Source organism: Lemur catta, chromosome 14 (assembly GCF_020740605.2).
Source record: "Lemur catta isolate mLemCat1 chromosome 14, mLemCat1.pri, whole genome shotgun sequence".
NCBI lineage: Eukaryota > Metazoa > Chordata > Mammalia > Primates > Lemuridae > Lemur > Lemur catta.
In genome coordinates this window covers 26,730,803-26,754,548 of record NC_059141.1, presented here as the reverse complement: position 1 = coordinate 26,754,548, position 23,746 = coordinate 26,730,803, and the positions used below count along the sequence as shown (strand labels likewise).

At 45.9% G+C, this 23,746-nt stretch overlaps 1 protein-coding gene across 1 annotated transcript in view; it reads right to left on the bottom strand.

Moving 5' to 3' along the window:
* Positions 1 to 23,746, bottom strand: part of TLL2 (tolloid like 2) — a 114,193-nt gene that overhangs the window by 31,281 nt on the left and 59,166 nt on the right. The window contains exons 5-10 of the mRNA XM_045568749.1: positions 22,274 to 22,391; positions 16,759 to 16,937; positions 15,690 to 15,795; positions 8,294 to 8,418; positions 6,060 to 6,175; positions 958 to 1,060 (exon numbers count right to left, since the gene is read on the bottom strand). Of these exons, the coding sequence (XP_045424705.1) occupies positions 958 to 1,060; positions 6,060 to 6,175; positions 8,294 to 8,418; positions 15,690 to 15,795; positions 16,759 to 16,937; positions 22,274 to 22,391 (747 nt within the window). The remainder of the gene's footprint in view (positions 1 to 957; positions 1,061 to 6,059; positions 6,176 to 8,293; positions 8,419 to 15,689; positions 15,796 to 16,758; positions 16,938 to 22,273; positions 22,392 to 23,746) is intronic.

Here is a 23,746-nt window from a genome sequence, read left to right as displayed (position 1 = left end):
CCTCTTCCTGTGACCCATCTGGAGCGAACTAACCTTTCTTTTCACACTACCTGCCTGCTGCGTCTCACTCAAAGGTCAAGCTAACGTCTCAGGGACGAGTTCATGCCCTGTTCATCTCACAAAAATAATACACGCTCATCATGGAAAAACTAGGAAATATAGCTAAACCAAGAACAACAAAATAAAATTTTAAAAAATATTCATCCTGAAATAGCCAGTGTATTATTTCTTAATATTTATAATTTTACTTGATATTTATATTTTGGATTACAAAATGATTTCTTCCAGGTGAATTCAGACTGCGCCTTGTTTTAAGTAATTCTGTTTTGAATGACTTTGGACAAGACATTCGGTGTTAAGTTCACTATTTTCCCTAGCATTCATTTTATTGTACCAATCCCACCTCATTCATTCACACCTAATCCCTGAAGGCATCTAAATTTGTAATGACTACACAAAATATATGTATTTTTCAATCAAAATGGGATCCTACTACATATTCTATTTTGCAACATACTTTTTTTCATGTAAGTGTGCCACGAATACCTTTCTGTCTCAATAAATAGTCACTTCCAACTTTATTTTTAATGGCTGGGAAGTTTTCCATTGAAAAGATGTATCACAATTTATTCAGCTAACCCCTACCGTTGAACATTTAAATTGCCTTCAGTTTTTGCTGCTCCAGTGAACATTCCCTGTAGCTAGAGTTTTGCACACTTCCTTAATTAGTTCCCTAGGATAAATTCCAAGACGAGGAATTGCTAGGTCAAAGGGTATTTGCAGTTTTAAAAGCTTTTAACATGTGTGGCCAAATGGAGTGCCTGGAGTTTTACAGTGACACAGGCCCTTGAGAACTTCCTGTGACTGCTGTCAGGAAGGACCCTTCCAACGTTAACAGCATCCCAGAGAACATCCGATCCGATCACTCCGCTCTTAGGCTGTCTAAAGTCAACTCACCCAACAGGGGGGCTTTTCTCCAATAACCGTCCCGGACCTCCACGTAATCGTACCAGCACAGGCGGCTTTTAAACAAATCCATGGATGTGAAGTTTAAGACGATCTGCAAAGAATTACCATAAAGTGAGTTCTGGCAGCAAAGCCCGGGGAGTTTTGAAAGATACATCTTGCATACCGGCATTCTCACATTACCCCTTAGCATACGGGATTCTCAGACCACAGTAGGAGTGTTGTCTCAAATACACATCACAGGAAAGCTGATGACATTAAATAATAAACCTTCAGCAGGATGGGGAGTAAACAGAAGGAGATGGGTCCTTTGGTTCTGTCTGGGGAATCGCTTGAGCTTTTGAAGTCACTAGGTGGTTTACACAAAGCAAGATGCATTAAAAAGAGGGGCCAGGGTGCTCTGAGACTGGGTATTTGGAAGGAGGTGAGGGGTCAGTGAAGTGCGGAGATACGAAAAGATCTTATAAAATCATCAGTCATTCCAGAGGGGCTGGGGTTAGCCGGGGTGCATCTGAGCACCTCCATGGTCAGTGTCCGCGGCCATGACCCTCACTCTGCTGGGGTGGGGTGTGTCTATCTAACAACCTTCCACAGTGAGTCCGTTCATTCACTAATTTGTTCATTTGTTCACTCCACCACTGTTTGTTGACCACCTACTGCGCACCAGTCCCCGTTGGCCAACAGAGACAGAAAGAGCAGCAAGACAGGGCCCCTGCCCTAAGGGGCTCAGAGATCCAGGAACAGGCAGATGCAACAGCGTGGTGTAAATGCTGAAGAGAGAGGGACGGTCAGAAAGAGCATTTTGGCAGTCCTGGAGAGAGAGAGAGAAATTCTGCCTGCTGGCACTGGAGAAGAGGAGGTGACATTTAACCTAAAGGGCTCAGGGATCAGTGGGCAGAGAAGTAGGGCTTAGAGGGTTTCCTTGAGAGGAACTGACATGAGCAAAGGTCAGGAGCTGTTTGGGGAACTGTCCGTGGGCCCAGCGTAGGGCACTGTGCGTGTGTCTAGAATGAGGGGGCAGAAGGGGTGAGAGGCTCAGAGGTGGGAGATGCAGGTGGACTGGGAACCAGAGAGACAGCACCGGCTCCTCTGGACGTCCTGAGGCCACACTCACACAGGACGGTACTGAGAGCAGGGCCGGCCTCAGCACACAGGTGCGTCACCTGTGGACTGGCCCTGGTCCCCCGCAGCCTTCCAGCTCCAAGCTCCTCTGGCAGATGGCCCAGGGCAGAGTTAAGGCTTCCCCTGGCCCTTCCTCCCCATCCAAGCTCCACCAGGCACAGTGCCCTTGCCTCCTGCTGCCCTGAGGAGCAGGCTGCCTGGCCCAAGCCCCCCACTTTGCTCCTTCACGATTCCTGCCCTGAGGCCCTGCTGGGGTCCCTGCACCCCGACACTGTTCCTCTTCCAACTTGGGGGACCTTGTGCTTGGGAGTCCATCTCTCTCCAGCTTCTTCACTCTCTGCTCTTCTGCTGGCCACTTCTTTTATATTCACACAGCCCCAGAGCACTCTTATCTCTAAGGCAACCCTTAGGCTGGAGAGGCTGCCGGTCAAAGGTGCCCTCCCCGCCAAGTCTAAAGGGCTGTTATTTGTCCTCGTGCTCCCTGGCTTCCCCGCCCAAGGCCTGTCCTTTCTGGTTTTCACCACACTGGCCTGTCCTCTCCCCAGGTTCTCTCTACCCGGCTGGCTCCTGCCCCTGCCCCATTAACCGTGAGAGCACCCCCAAAGAAAGGACTTTCCTTCCAGCTTGATGGACTGTAGGAGACACCATCACCCCACCACCTGGTGCCAAGCTGGGTATCATCCCTTCTGCACCTGTAGTTGAGCCCCACACCTGCCAGCATCGATGCTGATGCCTTTTCCTCTGACATCTGCATCCCTCCCCTCCAACCGCAGCTCACTACACCGTCCTCACCCTTTCCTGGACTCACCCCTGCTGGGCCCATCCATTCTTTACATTGAGGCTTCTAGATCAATCTCCCACCTATAGCTCACGCTTACCACTCCCCTCTCATGCTCAGGAAACTTCAGGGGTTCCTGTGCCCCTGTCTCATGAATAAAACTCTCTGTTCACTTTCAGAGCCCCCAGGGCCCGTCCTGTGTGACCTTACTGCCCTGTGCACCCTCACATGAAGCCCTCCCCAGGCCCGGCTCAAGTGCCCCTCCTCTCCCCGCCCTGCTCTGACCGCACAGATGGATGTGATGTGATCTCCTTGTCTCTTTGGAACGCCCCAATCTCGCTTTTACAGGGATTCCAGAGCAGGTGGCTTTAGAATCAGGCAGATCTGGATTTGCTTCTCAGCTCCACCATTTGCTAGCTCTGGAGTCCTGGGGAAACGCTTGACGCTTGGACCTCTAGTTTCTTCATCCGTAAAGCGTTATGCTCACCACTGGGTTGTGGAGGGCACTGCCCGAGAAACTGCGCATAGAGTGTGTATTTCTGTGCCTGGCCCATCACAGGCACTGCACAATGGCAACTCTAACCATCACTGCACCCTGATTGGTGCTGAGTGCCCACCCCTGCCCTGGGGCCGAGCCCACCCAATGTTCAGGTCTCCAGCAGCATCTGCTTCCACAGAGCCCTGTGATCTAGCACATGCAGAGTCAGTACCAGAAAGAGCAGGCCAGCTCACCTCCTGCTGGGGGGTGGTGCGTGTATCTACAGTGTCACTCTTCTTTCAAACTACACTAGTGGTTTTCAATCCTACCTCGCACATCATAATCACCTTGGAGGCTTAATAAAAAAGCTGGTACCCAGCAAAGGCCCCTCCTTCCATTAAATCACATTCCCTGGGAGTGAGGAGGAGGCAAACTAAACCCTAAGTCTCATAAAGATGGGGCGTGCCTTAGATTTCTTTCATATCCCCCCACCATGCTCAGATTCAGGTGAGGGAGCTTAGTAATAATTGTAAGCTGGCTGCACAATAATTGTTCAGCCTTTGGTTTTTAAAATTACAAAAAGGAAATGTGAGTACAACTTCCTTGGTAACACATTCACGATCTGAATGAACAGGATAATTATGCAGGCTAATTATTTTAAGTATGTTAGCGAATCATAAAGACCATAGGGGAAGAGGTGATGAACAAGGGGTGATACTTGAATCAATCAAGTTTGCTAATTACTAGCAGCTCTGGGGAAGGCTGGGTGAGGCAGAAATTGAAATAATTGGTGCAGGAATTTCAGTGATGTATATTCTCCCTGTCCCCAGTTAGCACTAATAATTAAGGCTTGCTGAAGCTTACACAGTTCAAACATATCACGCAGCCCCTGCTGTGCAGGGCGAGTCAACAATTTGGAGATTACCAGACCCCTTCCTCTTCCTCAACCCCCTTCCTGCCTCCCTTGTGCAAGCGCCTCCAGCAGGCGCAGGGACGTCACATCCGCCAAGGCAGGCAAGTCTGCAGTCTCAGACACAGGACGACAATCACATTTAATGTTTTAAATGCTTAGAGCCATAAAAGGGGGTGAGGGGGCAGGTGTGTGCACACACATGTGTGCGTATGTGTGTGTCAATGTGCATTCTAATGTCTACCTGCTCCCCTGTCCTCTTTGTGTGAGATATAAGAAGATGGTCAAGTATGCAGGCTCTCAGAGCCAGATGCCCCGGTTCAATTCCCAACTATGCAACAAACGTAGTCGCCTTGGGCAAGTCCATTTCCTTCCCTGTAAATAAGCATGGTAGCAGCACCTAGCACATGACATTGACGTGAGGATTAAATTAGCACATCCATGTAATATGCTGAGGACCTCTCTCTAGTTATCACACGATGCTTAACTTGACATTTAAATGGACATTTTTTTTAAATTAGGAATACCTGAAGGTTGGCTACAGGTGCCTGAAAAATTCCAGCACCCCATTACCGGCCCTCACTGAAGGTTTTTCCCTCAGCCCCTCATCTCTCTACACATCCATTCAGCAAATACTTAGTGTGACCATTCTGTGCCGTAGACTGTGTGGGGTGCCGAGAGCCTGGGGGTGAACAATCTCCATCCCCAGTGAGCTGAGGGTTTAGAAGAAGGACAAACAAACCAGCAGCCACAATACTGTGAGACATGCTACAACAGGTATGATTGCTCTGGGGATATAGGAGGTGTCTGTCCCTTAGCCTAGTCCCAAGGAGCAAAGAGGAGTTCTCAAAGATGGCTGCATCTAGTCTGAGACAACTTGTAGAACACTTGGATTTGTAGAGAGATGTAGCAAAAAGACAAGCTCTGCAGTGCAACCCCCAAGTTCCCAGTTCTACATCTTACTGTGAATTTGGGCAATTTCCTTAATGTTCAAGCCTCAAATTCCTTGTCTACATGGTGGATATAAGAGTGTGTTCCCTGCAGTAGGGTTGAGAACATACCATCATTGGACCAGGGTAAAAGTCACCCTGGGCTCAGCTCTAGAGGGTCATGGAATCTTCAGAGCAATGGGAATGTGCCCACCCAGAGCCTGTCTAGTCCCTAAGCCACACTCCAGGGACCAAGGACCCTGGAGTTCCCTGTCCAAACAGCTCTCAGCCCACTTCCAGGGCATGCAAAGGCCTTTTCCTGGATTCATCCTCCCCAGAGTGGACTGCACACCTGGCCAGTCCACCCCTGCTGCCAAGGAGCAGAAGTTTGCAAGGAAGGAGCGGATGGTGCCTGGGAATGTGGGGAGGGGTGTCGACACGTGTGCTCCTGAGGCCGGGAATGGGTGATGGCAGGTGGAGGAAGGGAAGCCCATGTGGTTGGCTCTCCCCACACTGCCACCTTCCAGAGCAGTTCTCCGACGTGCCTCAGAGTCTCAACTGGCTCCTCGCTCTCCAGGACATTATGATAGTTTATTTATTAAGGTCACAGGATAGAGCCTACTTTATTTTACAAACTGTTAGCTTGATTTATAACTCAGTGGACATTTAGTACGTGCCAGGCCTTCATTTTACCCATGAGACTGGTTGAGAAGTCCAGAAATAATGACCATCAAGCAGCAAGCAGCACCGTGCCTGGCACGCAGTGGGTGCTGTAACCACACAGATCTCATCGCGACTGTCAACAATCAGAACAATTCCTCTGGCCTCACCCACCCTGCGGAATGCCACGCCATCCCCCGAGGGGTTCCCACCTACCTTCTCCCCCGGGGTGACTGAGATCCTCCAGACGCAGTGGGAGTAGGAAGGGTAGCCGTTTGGGAAACCAGGTGCGGAAAAGTTTCCTGTTGTGTCCTGCAGGGTCTCCCCACACGCTGCACGAGCAAAATGACAGCTGTGATGTGGCACGTGAGGCACCCGCTCCCTGCACGAGCGCACACACCCCTTCACCGGGCAGAGCCCTCAGGACAGGCCGATGAGAAGGGAGCCAGGCAGACTGGCATTTTTCTGGCTAACAAAAGCCCAAGTAGGGTCTGGGTGCCAAAAAGTGATATTCCTGGGTTTCTTTCTGAGGCTTTCAGGACCAAGCATGGCCTAGAGCTCACGAATTTCAACTCTCCAGCTGGCTGTGTGGCCGTGGGCAAGTTTTCCAGCCTTGCTGGGCCTTAGTTTTCTTATCTGTAAAACGGGCAGGACCTACCTCAGAAGGGTAGTGAAATCACGTGCATTACATGAAACAGATCAGCTCAGTGCTGGGCACACAGTGAGCGCTCCATCTAGAGTCGCCATTATAATTGATAATAATAATAATATCTGTGGCAGAGAAAATATGAAAGTGCAAGTAGGTGCAGCAAAAAGAAAAAAAATGCTTTGAAACTCATCTCAGCTGTTAATTTGAATCTTTCCTCTTCTTTTTCTGTTACCCACCTCTGAAAGATGCCAAGATAACAGAAAAATGCAGAGGCATAGGGAGGCGGAATATCGCTTAGCAAGCCGTGCTGCCCTTGCGTGTTTGAGGGCTGCCTGGTTATGAGTCTAGAACCTAGTCTTTATGTATGAGAAAAATATTTCCCTTCATTTGCATGAATACTTGGAAGCGGCAGGTTTTGTATTTCCCTAACACCAGGGGATTCATACGCCAAAGATACAGACACTGTTTTGCTGAGTGTCCTTCTTGTACGGGGCCACCCCCGCCGTGTAGGACACAGCATCCTTAAGCATCTTTCCCTATGTGCACTTCAACCTCCGCATGGCAACTGCCCGAGCTTCCAGTTACTCCTCGAGACGACTTGAAGCTCTGTATTTTTGGGAGCTGCAGGAAGGGATGTGTAGAGAATTGCCCATCATTGGCCCCAGGAAATCCTGGATATGGACGCTTCCATATCACGTTACTGAACAACTGCCAGGCCTCATGAAGGTTATGCCTGGCAGCCAACAGCCCCGAGGGTTCCATGGAAATTATTTTAGAATAATCATCAACATTTTGCAAGAACAGATACATTACTGTGTGGCTCCATGGTATTTACCAGCTGCCTCGAATCCTTTAGGGAAGTGAGCAGCATATACATTATAACTAAATAAATACTGTGGCATTTCCCAGGGAATGGTATAAGGTTTCCTTTTAAATTCAGCAAGGTTATCTGATATGTGTGTCCCGTATTTTAGCCCTAACATGCCGCCAGATGACTAAGAGCTGGATGGACATGTTTCCTAGAGTTTCTTGAGGCAGCGAGCCCCACACAGCGCTTGGCATGCCCCGTCGTCCTGCTTAGCAGAACAATGTGACAGCCCAGATTTTCTAACTAGCCTCCATTTCAAACATCCTGCCCCATGATCAAACTCGCGGTCTGGTTTAGGGGGCTGGAAAAGGCTGTTGGTAATGGAATCTCCTTCGTTCCCCCTAAAACCACTGGCCTGCACCCTGTCCCATCAGTGGCAATGAAGTGCAACAGCTTAAAGGGCAAAGGAGAGCTTACCCCAGGGCAACGAGTGTGTGTGTGTGTGTGTGTGTGTGTGTCTGTGTGTGTGATGATGATGCCAAGGGGACAGAGGCAAAGAGGGCAAATTCAAGGAGAGGGGACTTTCACACAGGCCAAGGAACTGACCCTACCTTCCCCAAAACATTCTCCCTCATTCTCTGTCTTCCCTCCAAGTCCCCCTTGGTTCTTGTTTGGCCAAAGCCACATGCCCTAGTCCCACAGAAAGGACTGTGTTGCTGTCACAGGGGCACACTGCACAGGAGACCTGTTTGCTGTTGCTCTGCCTTCTTCCTCTTCCAGACACTTTGCCAGAGTAGCTTCCCACAAGTTCTGCTGTGGGCTCTAAGACCTGATACTCTCCTCGCTACCTGCAATCATGTCGCTGTGCCGCTTTCTCCGCTGCCCAGCACCTCCTACCAGAAGGACCCCGAGGAGCAGCCCGTTAGGTTCCCCGCGTTGTTTTCCCAGCGAGGGGGACGGTGCTTCCCAGATGCCAGGGCAGCTCGTGGTTACCTGGGCATTTGTACAGCTTCCTGGCTTGAGCTATGTCTCCCTGACTGAGCCGCACACGCTGGCCAATGGTTGGCCTGACGCCATTGTCATCGCGACGGGGGAGGATGGTGTCTAAGAAAACTCCTCTACAGGAAGGAAAAAAAGAAGAGAGAGAGAAAGAAAAGTCAAGGCCATCGGGCTGTCCGTGAGGGATTTCCCATCTTCATTTCCTCACCATACCCCATCAACATTCCTGCCCCGGGCCTGCCTCTCCCCGGCTGGCATGACTGAGGAGGTCCCTTTGCTCGTGCTGGCATTTTTACATCCATTCCATCAGCAGCCGACTCACTTTCCAACGGCAAGAAGACTCTGCCAAGTTCAAAAATACGCCCTAGCCCAGTAGCCCGGGGCATCCTTACGGATGCACACCGAGCATTTCCATGAAGCCCCTGGCAAGTCAGGCCCCAGGGCCAGCACCACGCTGCACAACTGCAGGGAGCACCATTCAGACAGGCCATGGTGTGAGTGGCGCCCCCTGGAGTTGTGTGCTGGGCAGTGCTGTGCACACAGCAGTCTTGGAGCCACCCCAGGGAGAGCTTGGGAACTGGGACAGCGGGAGACTCCCAGGCCTGGCCAGCAAGAGCCGGCAGACGCACTGCTCATCGGAGTCCGGGGGCCTTGCTGGCAAGAGGGCAATCAGGTGGAAAATGAGATGAATGCAGAGAACAAGAGGTAGCGGAAAGAGCCGTGGGCTAGAGATTCCTAAACCAGATCTGGTTCTGCCACCTGGGTGAGCTTGGACAAGTCCTTTCCTCTCTCTGAGCCTCAGTTTACCCCTCTGAACAATAAGAGATTGGCCTAGGTGGTCGTGGCAGCCCCTTCATCTTATTTGACTCCTACATGACTGAACTAAAATGACAGCTTCATTTCCACAACAGACGAGTGGGAACCAGGATGGCCGGCTGAGCACCAGCCCTGTGGTGGGCAGGGTTTACACCCGCCCGCTGCCCGGCGTGCTGCCAGCTCTGAACTTCTTCCTCTGCCTCAAGACCTCCATCGGGGGCCTCTCCAGGAAGTGAGGCCTTTCCTTGAACCAGCTCCTTGCCCAGTTACCACCTTGTTTCTTTCCTTCCCTTCTTACCCAAGTTTCTAGAAAGTGTTGTCCCTGTCCTCTGACGGCTGACCTCTCCTTTGCTCCTCAGTGCAGCTTCGACCTGCCCGCATCAGCAGTGGTCACCACTCACGAAGCAGCGGAGGACACTGCTCTTGCTGAGCAGGAAGAAGAGAGCCACTGCTGCTTCCCCCTCAAATCATGCCCTGTGGTCTCTGCCCTCACCCACTATTCTCCTCTCTCTCCATGTTCCACCTGCTCCTGTGAGTTTTAACCACCTCCTAGCTCCTAGCTCATCAGTTCATAGCTCATGCTCTGGGTTCATAGCCCAGAGCCATCTGCTAAGCCCCAGATGCCTGGTGACACCTCCACCATGCTGTCCTCTGGGCGGCCTCTTATGTCCAACACGCTCAAAACCAAATTTTATTAGGATTTCATTCTTCCCCTGCTCGTTCCATGACCCTTATCCCTTATCCTCTGAGCCTGAATCTGAAGGCACCTTGGCTCCAACCTCTCACTCACACTCTCCCGGGGAAAGCGGTAGCCAGGTCTTGTCCACTGCACCTTCCATGCATGCCTGGAATCCACACCCTCCTCCTCGTTCCCGGACCACTGCCTTGGCTCAGTGATCAGCGCTCCCTTCCTGAATTGTTTCTAGTAGCTTCTTAAGTGGCCTCCTTCCCTGTAGACTCAGCCACTTCTGCTCTACTCCCCATCCCACAATGCTGCAGCGTGGTCCTCCTGAAATGCAAGGGTAGGAGGTGCCCTCTTTGCACAGAACACTTCACCAGCTTCCCATCTCCGCTTGGATCTCTAGGTCACTTGCTGGCTGGCTTCTGCCATCCCCTCCAGCCGCATCTCCTGACATCTCCACTTACTCGTTGTCTTAAGCAACACTGAGCTCCTTCTAGCCCCAAACATGCCCCTGCCTGTGCTATCCTCTCCCCAGGCTGCCCATGCCCCATCTTCTTGTCTACTCATAAACTCCTCTTCATGCTCCAAAACCCCATCCGAAGTCTTTCCCTCTTAAACGTCTTCCCAGAGCCCTTTCCACCACTCCCACCTGGAGTTAATCGTTCCTTGCTCTGGGCCCTACTCATTTGTCTAGTCTCTTCTTGTCATACTGTATTGTCTTTTTTGAGGAGTGGTAGCGTTTGCCTTCTTTGCTAAAAGTAAGTCCTACAAGCAGAGAGACTGGGTCCTTTATCTCTGTCCTTAGGGATAGGAGCATAGCAGGCCTCAAGAAATTCTGCTTGAATTAAATTATGCAGCCAGATCGGGCACTGTCTTCAAAAACCTTTGCAAAATAGTCATTTGCATCCAGAAGGAAATGTGAGAGTGTGCCTAGTTACCCAGCTATTAGCTGTGTGCTCGCTCTCTCTCTCTCTCTGAAGCACTTCCGTTTCCCTAAATTGCACTACCTTGGAAAATACATATTACCTTGATTTCTTCCTGGTTACATCACTTTGTTATCTTTCTGTTTGAGTATATAGTTGTTTTTTTCCCTAAATCAGACTTCAAGCTCACTTTCCAACCTTTGCATGTGGGAGTCTAGATCATCTGCCAATTTCCTTTTCAGCATCTCTCTACCCAAATATAACCCTCTGCCCTGTCTTTATTTAATCCCCACTGCCTTGTCTGTGGGTCCAGAGTCCTCTAGAGAAACTTCAGTGGAATCCTTGGTCTCCCTTACTGACTTCACCAAGTTTTAAACCACCAGTGATGACTCCACGCAAAATTCTAACCTCAGCAACCCGCTACTCCAAAAACAGGTCCTTCTGCCCTAACCAAAGATGTGTCCATTTGTAATTATTTTCTTGGTTACCCTGAGGAAAGGAATTTTGCAGCACAAACATAAACATCACCACAACCTCTACGCACCCCACGCTAACTCTGCTCATGGCCACACCAAACAGGTGACTTTGCCAGTGGGACCATGTGGAGACCATGTTCTCCCACTCATTGTTCATAGGACTTTCCTGTGTGCCAGGCCCTGGGTTGGGCACTCTACACGCCCCATCTCATTTCATCATCATAACACCCGAGGTGGCAGGTGCCATTATCACCAGGGTTCTCGCTCGACAGCTGGGGCAACGGAGCCTGCACAGCTTCAATGACTTGCCCAGGCTGCAGAGCTAGTGATGGCGAGGCAGGCGTGGCGCTCACCTTCCAGCCAGTGTTTCCCACTGCCCGAGAAACAGTAGGCCTTAATGTGCATTAAATGATAGAGCTAAGAACATTGGAGACTTCAAAAACCAAAACATCGGGAACAATACTGGCTCACACTCAGACAGCTCCTTGGTGCTGGACTCCCTCCCCTGCATGTCCGTGAGCTGCCAGCAAGTGCTTCCCGCTCTGGAAGATGTTTACTACAGAGCTGCTGATCCCTGTGTAAACCACTGCAGTGCTGTTACTCCCCACTTCCATGTAGGGCAGCTCTTAGCATTGTCATTCTGCTAAACTAGGAAAGAGGTCGGCAGATGCCTTAGGGAATAAAACTGTCAGCTCTGAGTTCTCAAACAAAGACGCCCCTGTACCAGAAACTATCCACTCATCTCCTGGACCCTTGCCCAACAAAACCTCCAAAAACACCACTCCCCACTCCTCAGTCCAAACAAGGGGGAGGGGAGAAGAACTGCAGTAAAAACTAGAGGGAGTAAAGTTGGAAGGAGATAGCTCAATCGTAAAGAGACACACAAAGATTGGGTTTCGCATCAGCAGGGCATAGCATCTGCCCCCCAGATGAGTGTATGTTCTGTAGGCTACTTTCTGCTTTTACAGAAGCCAAGACAAGGGGCAGGCCAGCACCAGGGGATATGTGACCAGGAGTAATGACATGAAGTCACAGAGTGGGGAAAATACGGACAAAATGCCAGGAAGCACACCAGTCCCAACCCACTGAACAAAGTAGTTTTCTGAAAATCCATGCAAAAAATGGGCAGAAAGGATAATGCAGGTATTCACCTGCAGCAAAACAGATTTGCTGAAACCATTCTGAACTCTGGGGAGGAGATGAGAAGGTAGCAGTGGCAGATGGTTGAAATAATGAGTTGCTCCTCCTAATAGGCGTATACCCTTGCAACGGGGAAGCTGCCACTCCTCCCAGTAAGAGAGGGCATGTGTTTCTCACTCACTTGAGTCTGCACTGGCCTGTGTCTTGCTTGCATCAAGAGAATGTGGCAGAAGTGATGTTATGCAGGTTCTAGAGCCTGGGCCTCACGGGGCTTGCAGCTTCTCAGCTTGCCCTCTAGGAACTCTGAGTCCCCATGCAGTCCCGCTCCAGCCTCCTGGAGGATGAGAGGCCACTTGAACGAGGACCAAGGGGCTCCCTTGCAGAACCAAGGGCCATGGACAAGCAGCATCACGTGCCAGATGTGTGTCTGGCCACTGTGGATGTCCCAGCCTAATTAAGCTATCAAATGACTGTTGCTGTGAGTGATCCCAGGAAAGACCAGGGAAGAATGAGCAAGACTGACCCACAGTGTCATAAAAAAGAATAGGCTGAGGTTATAAGTCCCCAAGTTTGGGGGTCAGCTGTTCTGGATAACGCAATAGCAGCAGGCAGGGCCATCTGCCCAGGGAGTGGCTCTGCTCCAAGCAGCCCATCCTCCCACGTCCGCCCCTGCCAATCTCCCTCCTGGGGATTCTGGGGACTTTGGGTGAGAAATCATTTCATGGGTTTGGCCCAAGGATTTCCACTGGTCTGTGCTGATGAAATGGTTCACATTGACAATAGCATCGGTAATGGTATTCCTGAGGGGCAAAAGGCATGGGATTGTGAGCTAGAGATCACAGAAAAAAAAATAGAGATTTTTAAAAAAGACAAGAAAAGAAATGCTGGCCCGGAAGATTCTCTGCCTACATTCCTGTCCTGGCCTCTGGCTTCTGAGCTTGGGCAGCGCCTGGCACAGAGCAGGCGCTGAGAGGGCAGTGCTGCTCCTACAACCACAAACGCCCTGCATGGTAGACCTAGACCTAGACCTAGACCTTTTTAATAAAGTGACCACTGCACTTGGGAGTACGTGTAATAATTGCAATGAGCATAACGGAAATTTCCACTCTCCCCTATTCCCCAGCATTGCAGATTTCCTAGCCCTTCTGAATTCATTTATTAATTCATCTATTTAGCAGATGTCTATTGAGCACCTACTATGTTCCAGGAACCAGGTTGGGTGCTGAGAACTAGAAAAGAGTGAGCTAGTCTCTGTCCCCGAGGATCTCAGTCTATTGAGGGAGAAGGGAATGCAACAGATAAATTAATATTAATTAATAGATAAATTTTAAAGCATCATGAAGAATTGTGATAGTTACAGAAACAAGACTCAAGGAAAAGCTTCTCACTTGGGACAACCTGACACTGGTTCCCTGACAGAATTAGTACTCTGTCTCTAGCAGCAGCCTGCAGCTCCTGGAGGATGGGGTGGGGCCTGGGTATTCCCCACACCATTTCCCAAAGCATCCCACCTCTGACATTTGCGGGGTGGGCCCTCCACTGGCTTCCCGAGACCCCCGCACACGGCTCACAGTGGACACGGCCAAATCTCAGCTTCCCAAGCTGGAGGAGGAAGCCCTGCCAGCTTCAGATTCCTTGTATGGCAGTGAATGAGATCACATCTGTCAACCCCTCACCTCCCTGCACAAGATTGAGAAAGTGTACGTGAAAGGTTCGAGCTGGAAGGGGCTCAGAGAACATCTAATCCAACCCTTTCATGAGGAAACTGAGGCCCATGGAGGTGGAGACTTCACCAATCTCACGGCTGCCCCTGGTTACCGTCTACATCTCCTCAACAGCGAAGTTCACAGGAGAACTAGGACTAGCACCCGCCTTCTGCCTCTCAGCTCAGTGGACTCTTCATCTCCCCACGTTTCTTCTTGTATTTTTGCCAAGCAGCAGGAGAAGAGCGAAGAGTCCAGGGAGGCTCAAGCTCATGCCACTTGCAAGTGCTGTTGAGGACGCCAACTTCAACACAACTGCACCCGCTAGAGCTGTGGAGGGCTCCTGCCTGGGTGCAGGTTAGAGATCATGGCTAGACAGCTGCGTGGCCAGAGGAACAGTGTGCCCTGAGAACCTGGGCTGCTGAGGATCGGAAGATCCTCCCACAATCCTTTGGCCTCATCAACAGGATGCTTTCAGCAGCCTTACCCGACAACCCAGGAGCTCTGGGCAAATAGTTTCCCTTTCACTCCCAAGAGCCTTATGTTCCCTAAGCAAATGGTTTCCTTTAATTTTTATGGACATAGAGACTCATGAAGTACATTGTTGCCCTCTTTGCTGTGACTGCTAGGAAGCGTAGGGCACGATTTGCTGCCAACCTCAACAAAGTGTACATGACCTTATGGCTTCTGTTCTGAACACTAAATTTATTCCAGGCTTCAACTTAGCTTTCTACCCTTACTTTTTTTCCCTCTCCTTTCCCCCAGTTTCCTCACCTATTTTTTTTTGTTCTTGTTGTCCCATGTGTATATTGGAAGTCACCTAAAATCTTTTGGGAGGAATAATTAAATAAACAAAAAAGCAAATAGCTGGTTTTAATAGGAGACTGAAAAGAAAGTGCCAAGAGAAAAAATATTTGTACTTTGTGTATCTCCTTTAACTCAAGGGCAACACTTACATGGTCTGGAAGCAAGAGCAGTATTGAAAATCCCTAACATCCGCTCGGCACAGCACATCAGAACAGCTCATGAGAACAGATCCCGCCCGTGCTGCAAATAACTGGTCAGACCCTACGTGGGTATATCAGCTCCCATCATCTGCGACCTGCAGGCAAGAGCCTGGGTACTTGTTCTCACCCTGACCCCAGCTACCTGTGCACCCATGAGCTGGCTGGAGCCTTACCTGAGAGTCTTCACCTCTCAAATGGACCCATGACTTACAGCCCTCCCAGCTCTGACATGGCCCAGCTTCCAAGAGACCCAACCTCTTCTAGGAGGACCGGTGAGTTGCCACCATGCTTATATTAATATATGGACGTGCTTGAGAAGATTCTCCCACCCACTGGAAATTTTACACAGAGCCTCTAAGTTATTAGCCCAGCCAACCTCTCAATAATTTCCCCTTTCCAGTTTGCTGCTTGTGACATTAGGGCATGATGGAATGCCAGCTTCACAATGGGATTCAATCTTATTAGTGGGAACCTGATTAAATTATATTTCACTGCAGCCCAGAGGCCACTGTATTTCAAGGACAGACAGGCCAGCCCTGCTAGGAGCATGCAGAGACCTACTCTCCGCAGACCTCCAGGAATCCGACCCAAGCCTGCGGCAGGCACAGTAAAGCACAAAAGAGGCATAAGCAGAGATTCCGACCTTGAGAAGGTGTTCCGGGCGTAGTGCATGATGCTGTCAAAGTCGTATGTCTCTCCCAGAGAGCTCACTTCCCCAGCTTCCATTTTTAAGAAATTATACTCCTGACCTGTGACACAACACTCTGTTAAGGCCTTTGAAAACCAAGCCAGGCACCTGAAAGCAGGCAGAGGAAGGAGAAGGAGGGCCCATAGCAACTTCTCGGGGCTCTCTTAGCCCAATCAGCCAAACAACAGGGTTCGTGGTGCTTCTTGTCATTTTTAATAGATTGGAAATTCAAAACTTAGAGCAAGCCCTATGTTCTCCCAACCCCACCACCCAAGATCCCTCCCCAATGAGACTCAAAACTCTTAAACTAAGTTTGCATACAAGTTAGTTATCAATCTGCTTGCCCCCCAATTAAAAATAACCAAAAGACTCTGAGCTTTCAATTTGGAAAGACAAAAGAAAATGAATCAGAGAGTTAAATTCAATCCCAGATAGTTCCAATTTAGATTCTCTAAGTCTAAAGCATTTTTAAGACAATCTTATTTATCAACTAGCTACTTTCATGTTCAATATGAACTTCTATACAAAATTATTTGACATAAGAAGGGATTTTTAAAAATCTAGACACTATATCTGCCTTGGGGCAGAATGTTTCTAGGCAGAAACACTGTTTTCACACACACTCCTGTCCTAATTGTATTTCAGTTTCCAAAAGATGTGCTGCCTGTCAGCAAAAATGACTCAGAAAAGCAGCCAGGAAAATCCTTTTTTTTTTTTTGACTTATCAGCTCTGAGGCTGAAACAGTGTTCTGGTGGATTGTGTTCCTTTTAGGAAATGGAGTTGGATTTGATTGTCCTCTACAACATGGGAAACCCTTTTGCTTCTGCTCTAACTGGCCAGCTATGGCGGATGACCTCCCAGGAAGCCACAGATGGACAGTGGCAGTGCTGGTGACAAACACCTGCAGAGTAGGGTGGCTGCTCCATCTTCAGCAACTGCAAGCCCTCTCCTTCCCTCCCTCCTGGCCCTGCAGATGGCACCTCCCTGGCCAGTCGCTTCCAGACTCCACAAAGGCCTCCTCACCTGGCTGGATGTTTTCTCTGATGATGGTGACATGTTGGTCTCTGTCTGGCCGCGTGTGTTCATGCCAAAACCCAACCACGTGGCCCAGCTCATGAGCCACAATGCCGAACTTGTCACAGTTTTTCCCGATCGATATGGCCTGTGGACCTCCTCCTCGGCGCCCGACATAGGAGCAACAGCTGGGCAGTGGCAGAGATCGCAGGTCAGCAGGTCAGGGCACATCCAGAGCAAGAAGCAGCTCTCCCCACCCCCCGCCAACCACTGTGTGTGTGTGTGCATGTGCGTAAAAGAACGCACACTTTCAGAGGTGAAAGTGTTCTCATTGTCCAACTTCCCACCCAAAATTCTCCCCCAAAATGGTTCTTGACCATTTTGGTGGTCATGGATCCTCTTCACAATCTGGAGAATGGCATGGCCTCACTCCCTGAAATAAAGTGCGTACCATGCCCACCCCTCCAGCCCCCAGGTGCCCGTATCTCTGCTGGGCTGTCTCTGGTGACCAGCAGAAGAGACAAGAAAGGAAAGGCCACTGTGTCTCTGCAAAGGATGCATCTTGGTACCACTATCAGGGGAGTGGTAGTGTGTACCACAGGGGTGTTGGAGTGATGGAAGACTCCCTTCATTATTCCCAGTACAGAAAGGTATAAAAAAGAAACTAACATGGCCCATAATTTCACCACCCAAAATTAAAAAAAAAAAAACGTGGCCATATTACAAAAGATTGAAGTATTAAGTCTCTCACCTCCACACCCAATCTCTTTATCCAAAGATAACCTTTGCTAACAGTGTCTTACATGTTCTCTAAGAAAATGTTGATGCTATAGATATATGGAGAGATATAGATATCTTTCTATATCAGCATTTAAATTACATAATACACCATGTACATTGTTCTTTATCTTGCTTCTTGTCCTCCTTAATTTAGAGATCTTTATATAACAGCACATACAGATCTCCTTCATTCTTTTCAAAGCAACATAGTATTACATTTATTTCATAGTACTAAACTTTTTTATAGTACTAAAACTTATTTCATCAGTTTCCTATTAATGTACATTTAGGCTAACTCCAGTGTTTGCTATTTCAACAAAGCCACAAGGGAGAGAGAAAGATAAACCAAAAAAAAAAAAAAACCAAACAAATCAACAACAATAACAAAAAACAAAACAAACGGTTGGACTCTTACTTGCTCATGGTAGGGTAGATTTCCAGCAATAGGATTAATGGACAAAACAGTACGTGCATTTGAAATTTTGACAGATACTATCCATTGCACGCCTCAAATGCTGTCTACTTATATACTCACTAATAATATATCCAAAGCTCCATTTACCCACACTCTGGCCAATGCTGGTTTTATCAAACAATTTTTGTCAATTTGGGTAGGTTAAAAAATGGCATTTCACTGTAGTGAGGTTGGATAGTTTTTCACATATTTTATGGGATATTTGTATTTTTTTTTTTCCTGTGAACTATGTGTTCATATCCTCCCCTATTTTTCTTTTGGGTTGCCCATCTTTTTATTATTGATTTTTAAGAACCATTTGTAAATTAAGGAAACTAGAATTTTGATTGTCAAAAATGTTGCAAATATTTTTCTCACTGTGCTATTTGATTTTGGTTTTATTTTATGTCCTGTTTTTGTTTTCTTTTTGTCATATAAAAGTGTTCAATTTCAAATTTAAATTTAAAGTAGGTTAAATTTTAAAAGTTTTGAACATAAATTTATAAAATGTCTTCATTTTCTTATTTACTGCCGAGAAAGGCCATCCATATTTCAAGATTATAAATAAAATATACACTTCTTTTCTTCTAACACTCTTGTGGGTCTTTTTCTTTCTTTTGTTTTCTTTATTTCTTTTATGTTTACATCTTTGATCCAGCTAGAATAGTTTTTTGGTATAAGAAGTAAGGTAGGAATCCAGCTTTTTTTTTTTTTTCACAGATTATCCCAGTATTCAAACATCCCAATGGACTAATCCATCGTTCTCTCACTCATTTAAAATGCTACCTAAATTTGTGTATAGGCATATTCATTTCGACCCCTTTTTTCCATATATCTATTTTTTCTTAAGTTCCAAATTATTTTAATTATTATATTCATTTTGCATTTCAACATTCTGTATGTTTAGATATACCATCAGACCCCTATCTCTGGCATTACCGTTTCTCTCTCTCTCTCTCTCTCTCTCTCTCTCTTATTTCTACATTGTTCTTCTTCCATATAAACTCTAGTATCAGTTGTTCAAGTTCTAAAAAAAAAGTTCATACATATATATGTATATAAAAATGTTGGTGTTTAAATCAGAATGGCATGAATTTATGGATTATTTTAGGGAGTTCTGACATCTGTACTATGTTGAGTATTCCTACACTAGGAAATAGTATGCATTTCTATTTTTATTCTATTTTATTTAGGTTCCTTGGAGTTTTAGCATTTTCTTCCTATAGGTCTGGCACATTTTTGCATAATTGTCAAGTTTATTCTTAGATATAGTATCTATTATGTTTCTAGTAGGGTTGTGATATTTCCCCTATTATAAAAGCATATCAAACTTTTTCATGTATAAAGAAAAGTAATTAATTTTTGGTTAATTAACTAATTTTGTGATCTGTCATTTAATAGGGTCTCCCTGTGTTTTTAACAGTTTTTCAGTTGATATTCTGGGTTTTCTAAGCACACAATCACATTAACTTCCAACAATGCATATGTTGCATCATTCCTGCCAATATTCACAGTGTTTATTTCTTTCTCTTGTCTAATTATATTAGTTAGTATTTCCAAAACAATGCTGAATAATTGTGGTGACTATAAACATCTTTGATTTTTTCCTGACTCTAACAGAAATGCTTCTAGGAATATCATCGTTAAAACATGATGCGGGCTTTTGGTTTGAAATCACATATATATACATATACATATATATATACACACACACATATATATATATTTTGTAATTCAAGAATCTATTCTTGATGTCTATTTCTGTGCTACCTCGAATGCTTTTTTATAACAAAAATGCATGTTGAATTTTGCAGACGTCTTTTAGCATCTATTGTTCTCTCCTTTGATGGATCAATCATGGTAATAAGATTTCCTAATGTTGAACTAGTCTTTCATTTTTTAGATAAACCTAGTTGGCAGCCTACTCTTCTTTTCTTCTACTGTGGAATTCTTTATTTTTCATTCATTTATTTATTTATTTTCTTTTTTGAGACAGGGTCTCCCTTTGTCACCCTGGCTAGAGTATACTGCTGAATTCTTTATTTAGGATTCCACATGGCTATTCATATGTGAGATGAGTCTATAATTTTCTTCTTTTCCTTTGGTGCCATCTTTGTCATTTCAGGGTAGCAGTGCTATGATAGTTCCTTAAAAGTGATTTGGAAGTGTTCCTCTTTCTCTGTGCTCTAAAAGGCTTAAATAGTACCAGAATAATCTGTTTCTTGAAGGTTTAAAAGCATTCACCTATGAAACTCTGGATTTGGTGCTTTGGGGGAGAGAGCTTTTTCCCTTCAATTTTCAATTTTTCTCAAAGTTATTGGTCTGTGCCAGTAATTTTTACCTTGAAGTCTTTAATATTGTCTACATTTTCACATTTCTTGCCCTAGAGTTTTGCAAACTACTCTTTTATGATTCTGCTGAATTTGTGGCAATTTCCCCTTTTTCATTTGTAATTTTGTGTATTTCTCCAGGTCACTTTCTGTCTCAAACTAATGAGTGGTTTAGCTATTGTTTTTGGTTTTTTTTTAATTGGAGAAAAAGCATATAAATTTATTAACATATATACAAAGACAATCACAGAGTGATTACTCACCCTCCAACGGGGTTTAGAAGCTTATATACCATCTTGAGGTTATGTTATGGAAAGTTCAGCACATGCCCCCAAGGCCGTATCAGAAGAACGAGGACAAGTGTTTGAGGAGAAGGAAAGAGGAGTTTATTAATTTGCCAGCAAAGAGGAGGTTGGCAGACTCCTGTCTCAAAGTACCAATATCCTCTGTTTTTTATTTGTTTATTCAAATAATTTACTCTTGAATTTATTAGCCCTATAAAATGTTTCACCTTGGCTGTTTCCTTGTGCTCTCATTAGGTTTACTTTGTTCTGGTGATGGTGGTGGGTTTTATTTATTTCTTTTCATTAACTTCTTGGAATTGAATATTTCATTGCCTTTGGTGTGAACTGGTGGGCAGTTTTTTCTCTGGACATAGCCTTAGCTACCTCTCTTTCATTTTGAATTGTAGGGCTTTCATTATTTAGACATTCTACAATTTTAATTTTGATTTTTGTATGACCTGAGAGCTATAAAAAAGGGGGTAGGGGGGAGCTTTTAACTTACCAGGTAATGTTTATTCCATTTTTGTTGTTATGTATAGCTTCATTGCTTTGAAATTAGGGAATATTTTAATGCTGTTTTTGCCTTTTAGAATCAATTAAGATGCTCTTAATGCTTAATAGATAGTCAAGATTTATACTCCTTGAATAGGCACTTTAAAATTGTATTATCAGGTTACAGAATCTGATGGACCTATAGAATCAACTCCATTAATTATATTTTTCAGATCCTCTGTGAATCTCTACTTACTTTTTGGTCAGCTTGACACTGATTTACTTGGGCTGACAAAAATGAAATAAGTCTCCTGCTGCTGGTGTTTCTGTCAATTTCCCCTTGAATTCCCTGGGGCTTGTTTTATGACTGTTAATGCTATGCTATTTGGTGCATGAAGATTTATGACAGTTATAATCTGGCTGTAGCTTGTATCCTTTCTCATTATAAACTGTCTCACCTTTTTTAAAAACACTTCTGACTGTAAAAACAAAAACAACAAAATAACAAAAACCTAGTATATAACTAAACTTGTGATCCCAGCTTTCTTTCTGTTACCATTTGCCTATATAGCTTCTTTCCTTTTACTTTTAAATCTCTCTAGGTCATTTTCTTCAGTAACTATCTTTGTACAGAACATGTAATTGGGACTGAGTTTTTGACCCAATGGGAGAACCTTTTCTTTCCGTAGGGGAGTACATCACACTTACATTTACTGGCATATCAGATAACTTTATTCATAAGCCAGTCATTTTATTATAATGCTATGTTTTCTGTATGAAGTCTGTAAGCCCATGGAGTCCCCTCAGTTCCATGCAGAATTTTGCATATGTGTACATCCATTCTTGAGGGAGGAAAGCCCCCAACTTCATCAGATTCTCAGTGGGGTCCCTGATCCCAGGAGGTTAAGAACCCCTGCCTTACGCCCTTCTCCCTGTAACACACCACCAGTTCCTGCCATTGCTCTCCTAGTGGCAGGACCCCTGGTCTCCCTGGAGTCTTCCTCTGGCCCCACCTGCTTTGCCACTGGTCTGTGACTTCACTGAGGCAAAGAGTTTCTAGCAACCCCCAGACTCCTATAAACAACAGCTCATTGGAAACAGTTTTGCAGAGAAAACTCAAGACTCACGAACCATCTGATTTGTTCTCTGGCTCCACTGTGGCGGCCTTGCTTTCTCTTACTCACCCACAGGTCCTGTAACTGAACACAATGAAGCTTTCCTCATCGGTCCTTTCTATGAAGGTCACACAGGTGTGCTTCTCCCAGTGTCTCATGGCCTGCTTAAAAATGGCCCTCTGGCTTCCTGAAACAACAGAGCACACGCTGGTCACTTCAATGAGTCCGTACTTTCCTTAGATGCTTTACACGGGCTTAGGATGAAGCTTGTTCCGTTGATCAAGAAAAGCTCATTAATAATACTGTCTTGTTTACTCGAAATGTGGTAAGAGAGCAGATTTTCTGTCCTCACCTGTCCCCATGCACAAAAAATGATAACCGTGGGTGGTGATGGATATGCTAATTAATTTGATTGTGGCGATCATGACATAATATATCAAATCATCACATTGTACACCTTGAATATATACACTTTTTATTTGTCAATTAAATATTTTAAAAAAATTTTTTTAAAGCTTGCTCTGGTGACCCAGAATAGAAATGTGGTAGGAATAAGGATTTCCCTTGCTAAAAATACAGTGTAACTTTCCTGAATTATCAAAACCTAGAGAGTAAGAGTTTGTGTATTGGAAGGGAGGGTAAAAAATAGATTTTCAAAATATCCTGGGCTTCCCAACTTTTCCTTTGCATTAAAAGTGTTTTCTAAACTTTTAAAAATTCGTGCCCAGGTTAATCAGTTTGGAAATTGTAGGCTTTTGAAGTACGGGGTATCAGCTCACCAAGCCTGCACCTTCCCCCCCACCCCCCATTTTCTTTTAGCCCTGTAGGACGCTGCTCCCGCACACTCTAAACATTCTGCTTGTGTGGATGTCTATGTACTTTTGTGTGGGGTTGCAGTGTCTTCTGGGAGATCCTTGAGCCCAATTTCCTATAAGGCCTCTGAAAACAGGTGAATGTCATACTTCCCTGAACCTGTCTTCCTATTTCCTTGAATGGAAATTTGTTGAGTTTCTCCAGTCTGATGGTTACATATAGTCAGTCAGTTCTTTTCAAAATCCATCAATCTGACAGAAAGAAGATTATTTTAATTTTGCTAGAAGCAATGAGAAAGGCTTAGAAAAAGCAGTTATTTGGGAAGTACACAGGAGGATCGTGGCGCGTGGGGATCTCAGTCCTCGGGGGCCCTCATTGCAAAACAAAAACAACAACAACGACAAAAGCAGCACTGGGGAGACGCCCATCCTAGTCTAGAGCGATGTGGTATCATCTTGTCGTTCTCAAAAACACACACAGAGAATAAAGAGTAACTCAGCTGTCCATTTTTTTTCTGACATCTTGACACTTTTGGTTCAAATTGTTTATAGCTCACTCACTCACCAAAATAGCAATGCAACAAATACAGAATAATATAAATCTCTGGATGGACAAAAGTCTAATATATAAAATGAGTTCACTTTGATGAAGGTAATATAAATCTTTGGTCAGAAAAGCACACCGGATCTGAAAGAACACAGCTAAGATACCAAAGAACCAAAGTTCCTA